Source organism: Panthera leo, chromosome B2, assembly GCF_018350215.1.
Source record: "Panthera leo isolate Ple1 chromosome B2, P.leo_Ple1_pat1.1, whole genome shotgun sequence".
In the NCBI taxonomy this organism is placed as follows: domain Eukaryota; kingdom Metazoa; phylum Chordata; class Mammalia; order Carnivora; family Felidae; genus Panthera; species Panthera leo.
In genome coordinates, this window is record NC_056683.1 from 63,289,427 (window position 1) to 63,304,003 (window position 14,577).

At 35.7% G+C, this 14,577-nt stretch overlaps 1 protein-coding gene across 7 annotated transcripts in view; it reads left to right on the top strand.

Annotated features, from left to right (window-relative positions):
• Positions 1-14,577, top strand: part of FAM135A (family with sequence similarity 135 member A) — a 120,564-nt gene that overhangs the window by 44,635 nt on the left and 61,352 nt on the right. For all 7 annotated transcript variants that reach the window (XM_042939138.1, XM_042939142.1, XM_042939139.1 and 4 more), the window contains one exon: positions 2,010-2,087. In XM_042939138.1, the coding sequence (XP_042795072.1) occupies positions 2,010-2,087 (78 nt within the window). The remainder of the gene's footprint in view (positions 1-2,009; positions 2,088-14,577) is intronic.

Consider the following 14,577-nt stretch of genomic DNA (forward strand, 5'->3'; position numbering starts at 1 on the left):
TAGTGCTTAAGAGTGCATGTTTGGAGCCATTTCTGTCCCTTACTAGCTTTGGGACTGTATACACAAAGTGGTTTTCATTTGAAAGAGTGATTGAAGGGAACCAGATGTGCATAAGTAGGAAGGAAAAACGAGGACATCCAAAAGGCAGAGGGTGTAAAGGAGCTCTAGGAGTAAGACTTCTTAATGGTGTAATTCCCTTGGGCTTTTATGGGCACCTACTGTGTCAGGTATTAAGCTAATTACTGAGGAAAGAATAGGGTCTCTCTTTAAAGAACCTTGACTTTTCTTCTTTTAATAAGTGATCAGTTCAACATTGGGATGGACAGGAGGAACTCACCCAGCAAGACGGGACTTCTTGGGGCTTTAAGGTAGAGAGTTGTACCTGAGATGGGCATATAAATGTCTGTATAAGGAAGACATCTATCTGCATATAATTTTCAAATAGATTTAACATGTAATACTTGAGAACGAAAAAGCACGAGTCACATTTTAAGTTAGATAAAAATATTTCTAAAAGGAAGTAATTTATTTATTGGTAAGTACATAATGATTAAAACAAGCACCTCTTCAAAGCCAAGATTTATTTAAAATATCTTACACAGTATTAGCACTTTATTACTAATTTATTAATATAATTCAGCATGATAATTCATTTATTTATCAGGTTATAAATTATCTTACGGGTAAGGGTGGCTTTTATGTTATATATATTACTTTGGCCTTATACATGTAATATAGAAAAATCATAATTAAAAGAGCCCTTATATATAATATCAGAAGTTAGGTACTAAATGAATATAAACTTTATTCCAAATTATTTGCTTAAAATATTTTATCACAAATCAACTTCTAAGGCAAACCTAGACTTTAGTCTTAAATAGTGATAGAATAAAATTATTAGTACCTTACACATACTACCTACTCAAAATATATTTGTTGAATACTATATATGAATGAATGAATGAATGAAATGGCACAATATAGTTTTTGTTGTTACTTATAAAGTATATAGGCATCAACACATAACTTATCATAGTTTACTAGGGATCTTTAAAATCAAGACTCATCTTCAATAAATATTTATTGGTAGCATTTGTTATTCTTAAACTTTTCATCTTTATATTTTCTATTGTGAATTTTAATTTATTCTTCAATGCATCTTTTAAATATCTAAAAAATACTATTAACTATTTAAAAAAATAATTACATATTCTGAATTATTAACATTATTTATTTTTATCCTAGCAAAATTATATTACAAGCACTAGAGAGTACTTCCATAAAGCACTGTTGACTATCATTATATTCACCAGTTTTAATAGGTGGATATAAAGTAGTTCTTAATTAAAGGGTGTTTATTGTGTTTCCTTCTACTATTTGATATTTTTCTTGAGTTTTCAAATAAGTATATATAAAAGTCTTAAACTCTACCATGCTTTGAAAAATAGATCTAAACCCTATTCCCTCTTTTAAAATAATACCTTGAATTCCTTTCTGCTTTTGCCATTTTCTTTTCTACTAGTTGAATGATGTACATTTTTTTTTTTTTTTAATAATGTGTAGTTAAATATGGGTTTGGTGCAAGGAGCTCTTACTGGAAATAGGAGTCACAAGTTCAGGAATCTAGGCTTTGGCAAATGATGTAAACTTTCTGGGCCCTGGTATCTACACTTGTAAAAGCAGGGGTTGATCTAGCTCATTTCTCAGATTCCTGCCACCTCTAAAATTCTTAGTCTAAGAAATTAAAACATAAAAATAACATTGGATTATGAAATGTTGAGTAGTTCATACATTTAAATAGAAAAAAGAACAAAGTAATATAAACTTAAATGTACATCATTTGCAATTCTAATAAGCTAATTAACCAACTGAAAGACTCTGCTGTGGTGTTCTAATCTAACTGCACTGTCAGATCAATACTAAGTCTATTATCAGGTTGGAAAATTCTAGTAAACTTTATTGTAAAAGGAGTATTAGTAACTAGTGCTGTGTGCAATCCTTGTAACTAGCCAAGGCCAACATGCAGGTCCTTTATGAGCGCCTTCTCAGAAGAAAACAGCCACGAACCCAGAAAGACACCTGTCTAGGTATGTTTACAAATAGGTTAAGTAAATAATCCTTTTCTATTAGTATGAAATTTTGCTTTAAATTAGTGTCAAATTTCATAAATACGTATTTATTAATATAGTATGTTCCTACCACTATTATTTTAGAAATTCTAGAATCAGTTTTGTTTGTAAATAAGCTTCAGTTAATTTCTTAATTTATAATATTGACGTTTTTAATTAAAACTTGAAAAGGTAAATACAAAGATTTCTTTGGCTATTTTCCATATTCTTTTTACAGTTCCTACAAAGAGCACTTTTTGGAAACCATGTTTATTGCCAGAATTTGTGTTTACTGATAATTACCTTAAATTTGTCCAAAGTCAGCTTATCTTTGGGTAGGCCCAATTATAATGAAATGTGGCTTAAAAACTGAAGCTAATTAATTTTATGCACTATTAGAAATAAAGAAGAGAAATATCTTCAGTATCTGGTTTTGCTTTCTAAGTCAATTTAGATTTATTTTTTACTGTTCTTAGCTTCAAAAGCAAACTAGTATCAAAACATTACTATCCAGATATTACATGTTTTAACGGAAATAATCTGATTTCATTATTTTATTTATATGTTTCCCTGCATATTTTAGACTTTTGTTCTTGAATAGCAATAGTACTTAACTTACTGTACTTTCATAAGTATATTGAAGGTTTTTACTTGGTGTTGAATAGACCCATTACAATTACATTTTTTTAAAGTTATAAAAAACTATAGAAATAAAAAATAAAATCATAGTGTTTATTTCTTGGTTTTCAGAAGTATGAACAAAATGAAATTAAGGAGCCAAAATCTTTCTCACTATTTCTCAGATGAAAATAGCTCAGAAAAAGTTAGGTCAATTTTCACTAAAACTGTTAATGGAGAAACTGATCTTATTGTCAGAAAAGAAAAAAGAAAGGTTAAAGATTTATTTGTGGTTATTATTTTAGAATATAATTTTATATTCTCATATAAAGTATAAAATTAAAGAATTCATAATATTAAATTGTGATCATTTCTGACATATTTTAGTGAATGAAAATATATTTCTTGTTTAAACTGTTATATTGCCAGCCTATCAGCTTACGTTTGAGCATGCGAAATTCTAAGTAACTGTACAAAATGCTGCGTATATTAAGTTCTATATAAAGAAGGGCCCAGGTTTTGGTTAGATGGGAAAAGACCTGATTCAAACCATAATGAAGTTAAGTGATACTTTTATTGAGGTATTTTTTATCCTTAAAACCTGGTATTATATTGGCATTTTCTGAGCTATGTTATTACAGATATCAGTTGAATGAATGAATAGATGAATGGGTGGGTGGATTTAGAAAATAAATGTAAGATATATTTACCCTTTGACCTAGCATCCCCACTTTGGTTAACCTTTATCATAAAAATATGAGTACTAATATGTAAAGATATATGTATAAACATGTTTATTATAGTATTTATCTTTATGATAAAACTCTGAAAATAAAGATAAATGCCCATTTTTCAAATGAAAAAGAGTAGAATATGAAGGAAATTTTCTTTTTTAATTTTAGTTAGTTAACGCAGGACAATATTGGCTTTAGGAGTAGAATTCAGTGATTCATCACTTACATACAACACCCAGTGTTGTCACAAGTGCCCTCCTTAATACCCATCACCCATCTAGCCCATCTCTAACCAACCTCCCTCCATCAACCCTCAGTTTGTTCTCTATTATTAAGAGTCTCATGTGGTTTGTTTCCCTCTCTTTTTTTCCCTTTCCTTCTCCTGTGTTCATCTGTTTTGTTTCTTTAATTCCACGTATGAGTGAAATCATATGGTATTTGTCTTTGACTTATTTTGCTTAGCATAATACATTCTAGCTCCATCCACATCATTACAAATGGCAAGATATCATTTTTTTTTATGGCTAATATTCCTGTGTGTGTATACCACACCGTCTTTATTCATTCATCAGTTGATGGACATTTGGGCTCTCTTCTTAGTTTGGCTATTGTTAATAATGCTGCTATAAACATTGGGGTACATGTACCCCTTTGAATCTGTATCTTTGTACCCTTTAGGTAAATACTTGAAATGTAATTGCTGGTTTAATTTTTTGAGGAACCTCCATACTGTTCTCCAGAGAGGCTGCAGCAGTTTGCATTCCCCCCAACAGTGCAAGAGGGTTCACCTTTCTCCACATCTTCGCCAATACCTATTGTTTCTTGTGTTGTTAATTTTAGCCATTCTGCAGGTGTGAGGTGATATCCCATTGTGGTTTTGATTTGTATTTCCCTGATGATGGGTGATATTAAGCATCTTTTCATTTGTCTATCAGCCATCTGGATGTCTTTGGAAAAAGATGTCTATTCATGTCTTCTGCCTGTTTCTTAACTGGGTTGTTTGTTTTTTGGGTGCTAAGTTTGGTAAGTTCTTCATAGAGTTTGGATACTAAGCCTTTATTGGATACGTCATTTGCAAATATCTTCTGCCTATGGAATGGCAGTTTTCCACCATGTCACCATCCAGTTTTCCCAGCACCATTTGCTGAAGAGACTGTCTTTTTTCCATTGGGTATTCTTTCTTGCTTTGTTGAAGGCATTTTAACAATGTTTGTTCTTCCAGGCAATGGGCATGGAATGCTTTTCCATTTCTTTGTGTTTTCTTCAGTTTCTTTCATGAGTGTTCTATAGTTTTCAGAGATCTTTAACCTCTTTAGTTGGGTTTATTCCTAAGTATCTTATTGGTTTTGGTGCCATTGTAAATGAGATCGATTCCTTGCTTTCATTTTCTGCTGTTTCATTATTAGTGTATAGAAATGCAACAGATTTCTACACATTTATTTTATGTCCTGCCACTTTGCTGAATTCATACATTCTGGTAGATTTTTGGTGGAGTCTTTCGGGTTTTTTATATGTTTCGGGTTTCCTACATAGAATATCATGTCATCAGCAAATGGTGAAAGTTTGATTTCCTCCTCGCCAGTTTGTATGTCCTTTATTTGTTTTTGTTGTGTGATTGCTGAGGCTAAGACTTCCAGTACTATGTTAAATACTAATGGTGAGAGTTGACATTCATGTCTTCTTCCTGACCGTAGGAGAAAGACTCAGTTTTTCCCCATTGAGGATGAGATTTGCTGTGGGTCTTTCATACATGCCCTTTATCATGTTGTAGTATGTTCATCTAACCCTACTCTCTTGAGGGTTTTTATCAAGATTGGGTGCTGTATTTCGTCAAATGCTTTTTCTGCCTCTATTGAGGGGATCATGTGGATCTTATCCTTTTTGTTTATTAATGTGATGTATCACATTGATGGATTTGCGAATATTGAACTAGCTATGCAGCCCAGGAATAAATCCCACTTGATCATGGTGAATAATTCGTTTAATGTACTGTTGAATTCAATTTGCTAGTATCCTGTTGAGAATTTTTGCGTCCATGTTCATAAGGGATATTGGCCTATAATTCTCCTTTTTGATGGGTTCTTTGGTTTTGGAATCAAGGTAGTGCTGGCTTCATAGAATGAGTTTGAAAGTTTTCCTTCCATTTCTATTTTTGGAAAAGTTTGAGAAGAATAGGTATTAAGTCTTTTTTTTAATATCTGGTAGAATTCCCCTAGGATACCATCTGGCCCTGACTCTTGTTTGTTGGGAGATTTTTGATTACTGATTCAATTCCTTAACGGTTATGGGTTCATTCAAATTTTCCATTTCTTCCTGTTAAAGTTGTGGTAGTTTGTGAATTTCTAGGAATTTGTCCATTTCTTCCAGATTGCCCAGTTTGTTGGCATATAATTTTTCATAGTATTATACTTGTTTGTATTTCTATCATGTTGGTTGTGATCTCTTCTCTTCCACTTGTGATTTTATCTATTTGGGGACCTTCTCTTTTGTTTTTGGTAGGTCTGGCTAAGGGTTTATCCATTGTGTTTATTCTTTCAAAGAAACAGCTGTTAGTTTTGTCAATCTGTTCTGTTGTTTTTTTTTTTTTAATTTCTATATCATTTATTTCTGATCTAATCTTTATTATTTCCCTTCTTCTGGCAAGAGGCTTTATTTGCTCTTCCTTTTATAGCTCCTTTAGCTGTAAGGTTAGGTTGTATATTTGGGACCTTTCTTGCTTCTTGAGGTAGGCCTGAATTGCAATATACTTCCCTCTTAGGACTGCCTTTGTTGCATTCCAAAGGTTTTGGACTGTTGTGTTTTCATTTTCATTTGTTTCCATGTATTTTTAAAATTTTTTCTTTAATTTTCTGGTTAAACCATTCATTTCCTTAGTAGGTTATTCTTTAAACCTCCTTGTATTTGAGGGCTTTGCAAAATTTTTTCTTGTGGTTAACTAAAAGTGTCATAGAGTTGTGATCTGAAAATATGTGTGGTATGATTTTGATCTTTTTGTACTTGTTGAGGGCTGTTTTGTGACCCAGTATGTGATCTATGCTGGAGAATGTTCCATGTGCACTCAAGAAGAATGTATATTCTGCTACTTCACGATGAAATGTTCTGAATATATCTGTTAAGTCCATCTGGTTCGTTGTAAAATTCAAAGCTGGTGTTTCATTGTTGATTTTCTGCTTACATGATCTTTCCATTGCTGTATGTAGGATGTTAAAATCCTCTACTATTATTGTATTTTTAACAATGGGTTTCTTTATATTTGTTATTAATTGATTTATATATTTGGATTCTTCCAAGTTGGGAGCATAAATATTTACAGTTGTTAGATCTTATTGGTGGATACATCCTTAATTGTGATGTTATGCCCTTCTTCATTTCTTATTACAGTCTTTGTTTTAAAATCTAGTTTGTCTGATATAAGTATGGCTACTGTCGCTTTCTTTTGACATCCATTAGTGTAATAGATATTAGCTGCTATGTCACCTGTAGAATTGGTGTTTCTGGTGATGTTCTCTGGTCCTTTCTAGTCTTTGTTGCTTTGGGGTTTTTTTAATTTTTTTTTTTTCTCCACTCAGAGAGTCCCCCTTAAAATTTCTTGCAGGGCTGGTTTAGTGGTCATGAACTCCTTTTGTTTTTGTTTGGGAAATTCTACATCTCTCCTTCTATTCTGAATGACAGCCTTGCTGGATAAAGAATTCTTGGCTACATATTTTTCCCTTTCAGCACGTTGAATATTTCCTGTCACTCCCTTCTGACCTGCCAAGTTTCAGTGGACCGGTCTGCTGCTAATCCTACTTGTCGAACCTTGTAGGTTAAGGTCCTATTGTCCCTAACTACTCTCAGAATTTTCTCTTTATCTTTGTATTTTGTAAGTTTCACTATGATATGTAGTGGCATTGACCTGTTTTGTTGATTTTGACAGGAGTTCTCTGTGCCTCTTGGACTTGAATGCCTGGTGTGTTTTTTTGGGTTTTTTTTGTTTTGTTTTGTTTTTATTTTGTTTGTTTGTTTTTGCTAGATTAAGTAAGTTCTCAGCTATAATTTGTTCAAATAAACCTTCTGCCCCTTTTACCTGTTTTCTTCTGGGACTCCTATGATACAGATATTATTTCACTTAATGGAATCACTGAGTTCCCTAAGTCTACCTTCATGATCTAATAGTTTTCTTTCCCTCTTCTTTTCAGCATTGTTATTTTCCATAATTTTATCTTCTGTATCACCTTTTCTTTCCTCTTCTTCTTCATTCCTTGTTGTGACTATTTACCATCAGTTTTGCCTCTCAGTTACACCATTTTTTATTTCAGCCTGATCTGTTTTTAGGTCTTTTATCTCTGCAGCAAGAGTTTCTCTGGTGTGTTCAGTGCTTTTCTTTCAAGCCAAGCTAGTAGTCTTATGACTGTTGTTCTAAATTCCTATTTAGATATTGCTTATATTCCATTATAAGATATTGCTTATATCTGTTTTTAGCAAGTTCCTGACTGTGATTTCTTCTTGACCTTTCTTTTGGGGTGAATTCCTCTATCTTGTCATTTTAGCTAAGTTTCTGTCTTTTGCATGTTTTGAAAGCTTGTTATATTTCCTGAGCCTGAGAGTAATGCTGTATTAAAAAAGGGTCATACACTGATCAGAGCCTGGCACTTAAGGAAGTGTTTCTAGTGTATGCTGTGTGCACTCTGCTATTGGGTTTTGGCTGCTCTTTAAGACTGGTCAGCCCTCTGCAGAGTTCCTTGCTTGCAGTGGGGAGTGTTTGGACCTTTAACTAGGTGTGCTCTGATTTGTTTGTTAAAATAAGCCTGGAAAGAAAATAACAAAAGAATAAAAAAGAGTGGGGGGAAAAAGAAACCTGATCCAAAAGAAAAGGAAAAGGAATGAAAAAAAAACAAACAATCAAAATATATAAGCCTTATTCCAAAGAAAAAGAAAAGAAGAAAGAGAAAGAAAATGAGAAAAGGAAATGAAAAAACAAAGAAAAAAAAGCCATAAGGCTGATTCCAAAGGGAATAAAAAGAAGAAGAAAAAAAGTAAGCCTGATCCAGTTTCCACCAGAACTGCAGGTGACACTTTGGAGTACTCTATGACAGTAGCCTTGGTACATGCAGGGTGCTGCCTGTGCTGGTCTTCTGGAGGAGAGGACTGCTGGACTCACTCAGGGTCAGACCTGCCCCAGTAAATATGCAGTTGCCAGGCACAGAGGGACGGGGCTTGGTGTGAGCAGGTCCCACCTCCACTGGGGTCGGTTGTGTTGCTCTCTGAAGTCCCACCATGTCAGTGGTAAGAGGGAAAATGGTGCCACCCCACTCTCTTATCCTTGGACAGGGGATCTCACACCCCAATTTGTTCAGGAAGCCCTCAAAGAATAGTGAGGGCAGTCAGCACGCCCTACACCACAGCTCTGGTGTGTGACTAGGATTCAGAACTCAAAATCTTAAAGGACCAGGTACCACATGGACCCACTCTCCTCTTCTGGAGTAGAGCTTCTTTGTGCTATGTCTGATGTCCTTTGTGTCAGAAAAACAATCCCTTACCTGTGCAGAATCTATGGTTATCTGCCTCTGTGTGTGCGTGCTTCTATCCGCCTTTCACGGGCACCTACAGGGTCCTTTGTCCTTGGAGAGGCAGTATACTTCTTCCAAGAGTACTTCAAGAAGTGGAACGTTCTCTTCCAGTGAGACCCAGGAGATCCCTATACCACACTATCCTATCCACTCCAGGGCCAGCGCCCTCCTCCCCCGGGGCAAACACCACAGCTCCACTCTGGAGAAAGTCATACACTCCCAAAACCTCAGAGTTTGAGCTCCACAGACTATTTGCAAAAAACCTGGGACACTGAGTACCTCTCACTCCCCAGTCTATGGTCCAGAGAGGTTTTCCTCTTGTATGAATCCAGCACTGCACTCTCAAACCCTTTCTCTTTCTCTCCCTTTTGTCTCTGCACAGAAAGGGTTCACTCCCCACCGTGGCACCACTGTTTTTCTCTCCCCCAATTCTCTTCCACACACCTCACACCTGCACACTGTCTCCCTCCAACTGTGGAGATCCTTCTGCCAGTCCTCATATCGATTTCCTGGGTATCCTGAGTGATCTGACTTCAGTACAGCTGTGTTTGAGGGAGGAGAAAAACCCAGTGTCCCCATATTTCTGTCATTTTCTACTGACCATCAATCAAGGAAATTATAAGGCATGCACACCAAGGAATATTGTGCAGCCGTTTAAAAAAAAAATTAGGGCTACATACCAGATTTCCATGGAGTATTGCTGAGAGAAAAAAGCAAAGTGTAGAAAAGTGTGTAAAACACAATCATGTTTTTATTTAAAAAAAAAAAAGTGACTCCAAAACCCATATAAAGGCATACCTCGTTTTATTGTACTTTACAGATACTGCATTTTTTACAAATTGAAAATTTGTGGCAACCCTGCCCTGAATGGGTTTGTTGGCACCACTTTTCCAACAGCATTTGCTCACTCCATATGTCTGTCACATTTTGGTAATTCTCACAGTCTTTAAAATTTTTACATTATTTTAATATTTGTTACAGTGATCTGTACTCAGCAATCTTTGATGTTACTATTGTAATTGTTTGGGGCACCATGAACCACACCCATGTAAGATGGTGAATTTATTAATAAATATGTGTTCTGACTGCTCCACTGACCAGCTTTTCCCTCATCTCTCCCCGTTTCCTTGAGCCTCTCTATTCCCTGAGACACAACAATATTGAAATTAGGCCAATTAATAATAATCCTACAATGGCCTTTAAGTGTTTACGTGAAAGGAAGTGTTATACATCTCATTTTAAGTCAAAAGCTAAAGATGATTAAGCTTAGTGAGGAAGGTACTTTGAAGGCCGCAACAGGCCAAAAGCTGAACCTCTTTCTCCAACCAATTAACTGAATTGTGAATGCAAAGGAGAAGTTCTTGAAGAAAATTAAAAGTGCTACTCCATTGAACATGATGGTGAGAAAACAAAACAGCCTTATTGCTATTATGGAGAAAGCTTTAGTAGCAATTTCACTCATATGTGGTATTCAAGAAACAAAACAAAGAAGCATAGGGGACAAAAAAAAGAGAGGCAAACCAAGAAACAGATTCTTTTTTTTTCTTTTAATATGTAATTTATTGTCAAATTGGTTTGCATACAATATCCAGTGCTCATCCCAACAGGTGCCCTCCTCAGTGCCCATCATCCGCTTTTCCCTCCCCCCCCCCCACCCCATCAATCCTGTTTGTTCTCAGTATTTAAGAGTCTCTTATGGTTTGCCTCCTTCCCTCTGTGTAGCTTTTTCTTTTTTTCCCCCCTTCCCCTTCCCCATGGACTTTTGTTAAGTTTCTCAGGATCCACATGAGAGTGAAAACATAGGGTATCTGCCTTTCTCTGCCTGACTTATTTCACTTAGCATAACACTCTCCAGTTCCACCCACAGTGCTACAAATGGCCAGATTTCATTCTTTCTCATTGCCAAGTAGTATTCCATTATATATATAAGCCACATCTTTATCCATTTGTCAATTGATGGACAGTTAGGCTCTTTCCATAATTTGGCTATTGTTGAAAGTACGGCTATAAACATTGGGGTACAAGTGCTCCTATGCATCAGCATTCCTGTATCGCTTGGGTAAATTCCTAGCAGTGCTATTGCTGGGTCATAGGGTAGATCTATTTTTAATTTTTTGGGGAACCTCCACACTGTTTTCCAGAGTGGCTGCACCAGTTTGCATTCCCACCAACAGTGCAAGAGGGTTCCCATTTCTCCACATCCTCTCCAGCATCTATAGTCTCCTGATTTGTTCATTTTGGCCACTCTGACTGGCATGAGGTGGTATCTGAGTGTGGTTTTGATTTGTATTTCCCTGATGAGAAGCGACTTTGAGCATCTTTTCATGTGCCTGTTGGCCATCTGGATGTCTTCTTTAGAGAAGTGTCTATTCATGTTTTCTGCACATTTCTTCACTGGATTATTTGTTTTTTGGGTGTGGAGTTTGGTGAGTTCTTTATAGATTTTGGATACTAGCCCTTTGTCTGATATGTCATTTGCAAATACTTTTTCCCATTCCGTTGGTTGCATTTTAGTTTTGTTGATTGTTTCCTTTGCAGTGCAGACCTTTTTATCTTGATGAGGTCCCAATAGTTCATTTTTGCTTTTAATTCCCTCGCCTTTGGAGATGTGTCAAGTAAGAAATTGCTGCGGCTGTCAGAGAAGTTTTTTCCTGCTTTCTCCTCTAGGGTTTTGATGATTTCCTGTCTCACTTTCAGGTCCTTTATGCATTTAGAGTTTATTTTTGTGAATGGTGTAAGAAAGTGGTCTAGTTTCATCCTTCTGCACGTTGCTGTCCAGTTCTCCCAGCACCATTTGTTAAAGAGACTGTCTTTTTTCCATTGGATATTCTTTCCTGCTTTGTCAAAGTTGTTCATACTTTTGTGGGTCCAATTCTGGGGTCTCTACTCTATTCCTTTGGTCTATGTGTCTGTTTTTATGCCAATACAATGCTGTCTTGATGATTAGAGCTTTGTAGTAGAGGCTAAAGTCTGGGATTGTGATGCCTTCTGCTTTGGTTTTCTTGTTCAATACTGCTTTGGGTATTCAGGGTCTTTTGTGGTTCCATACAAATTTTAGGATTGCTTGTTCTAGCTTCGAGAAGAATGCTGGTGCAATTTTGGTTGGGATTGCCTTGAATGTGTAGATTACTTTGGGTAGTATTGACACATTTTAACAGTATTTATTTCAGTCCATGAGCACAGAATGTTTTTCCATTTCTTTATATCTTCTTCAATTTCCTTCATAAGCTTTCTACAGTTTTCAGCACAGAGATCTTTTACATCTTTGGTTAGGTTTATTCCTAGGTATTTTATGATTCTTGGTGCAATTGTGAATGGGATCAGTTTTCTTTGTTTTTCTGTTGCTTCATTATTAGTGGATAAGAATGCAACTGATTTCTGTACATTAATTTTCTGTCGCGACTTTGCTAAATTCATGTATCAGTTCCAGCAGATATATGGTGGAGTCTCTTGGGTTTTCCATGTATAATATCATGTCATCTGCAAAAAGTGAAAGCTTGACTTCATCTGTGCCAATTTTGATGCCTTTGATTTTCTTTTGTTGTCTGATTGGTGATGCTAGAACTTCCAACACTGTGTTAAACAACAACTGTGAGAGTGGACATCCCTGTCGTGTTCCTGATCTCAGGTGGAAAGCCCTCAGTTTTTCCCCATTGAGGATGATATTAGCTGTGGACTTTTCATAAATGGCTTTTATGATGTTTAAGTATGTTCCTTCTATCCCGACTTTCTTGAGGGTTTTTATTAAGAAAGGATGCTGAGTTTTGTCAAATGCTTTTTCTGCATCAATTGACAGGATCATATGGTTCTCATCTTTTCTTTTATTAATGTAATGTATCACATTGATTTATTTGCAAATGTTGAACCAGCCCTGCAGCCCAGGAATGAATCCCACTTGATCATGGTGAATAATTCTTTTTATATGCCGTTGAATTCGATTTGCTAGTATGTTATTGAGAATTTTTGCATCCATATTCATCAGGGATATTGGCCTGTCATTCTCTTTTTTTTGCTGGGTCTCTGTCAGGTTTGGGAATCAAAGTAATGCTGGCTTCATAGAATGAGTCTGGAAGTTTTCCTTCCCTTTCTACTTTTTGGAACAGCTTGAGGAGGATAGGTATTCTCTCTGCTTTAAATGTCTGGTAGAATTCTCCAGGGAACCTATCTGGTCCTGGATTCTTATTTGTTGGGAGATTTTTGATAACTGATTCAATTTCGTTGCTGGTTACGGGTCTGTTCAAATTTTCTTTTTTCCTGTTTGAGTTTTGAAAGTGTGTGAGTGCTTAGGAATTTGTCCATTTCTCCCAGGTGGTCCATTTTGTTGGCATATAATTTTTCATTGTATTCCCGGATAATTGCTTGTATTTCTGAGGGATTGGTTATTATAATTCCATTTTCATTCATGATTTTATCTATCTCCCTTTTCTTTTTGAGAAGCCTGGCTAGAGGTTTATCAATTTTGTTTATTTTTTCAAAAAACCAACTCTTGGTTTCATTGATCTGCTCTACAGTTTTTTTAGATTCTGTATTGTTTATTTCTGCTCTGATCTTTATTATTTCTCTTCTTCTGCTGGGTTTAGGGTGTCTTTGCTGTTCTGCTTCTATTTCCTTTAGGTGTGCTGTTAGATTTTGTATTTGGGATTTTTTCTTGTTTCTTGAGATAGGCTTGGATGGCAATGTATTTTCCTCTCAGGACTGCCTTCGCTGCATCCGAAAGTGTTTGGATTGTTGTATTTTCATTTTCATTTGTTTCCATATATTTTTTAATTTCTCCTCTAAATGCCTGGTTGACCCACTCATTCTTTAGTAGGGTGTCCTTTAACCTCCATGCTTTTGGAGGTTTTCCAGACTTTTTCCTGCGGTTGATTTCAGGCTTCATAACATTGTGGTCTGAAAGTATGCATGGTATGATTTCAATTCTTGTATACTTATGAAGGGCTGTTTTGTGAGCCAGTGTGTGATCTATCTTGGAGAATGTTTCCTGTGCACTCGAGAAGAAAGTATATTCTGTTGCTTTGGGATGCAGAGTTCTAAATATATCTGTCAAGTCCATCTGATCCAATATATCATTCAGGGCCCTTGTTTCCTTATTTATTCTCTGCCTAGATGTTCTATCCATTGCTGTAAGTGGAATATTAAAGTCCCCTCCAATTACCACATTCTTATCAATAAGGTTGCTTATGTTTGTGATTAATTGTTTTATATATTTGGGGGCTCCCATATTTGGCACATAGATATTTATAATTGTTAGCTCTTCCTGATGGATAGATCCTGTAATTATCATATAATGCCCTTCTTCATCTCTTGTTACAGCCTTTAATTTAAAGTCTAGTTTGTCTGATATAAGTATGACTACTCCAGCTTTCTTTTGACTTCCAGTGGCATGATAAATAGTTCTCCATCCCCTCACTTTCAATCTGAAGGTGTCCTCAGGACTAAAATGAGTCTCTTGTAGACAGCAAATAGATGAGTCTTGTTTTTTTATCCATTCTGATACCCTGTGTCTTTTGGTTGGCGCATTTAGTCCATTTACGTTCAGTGTTATTATAGAAAGATATGGGTTTAGAG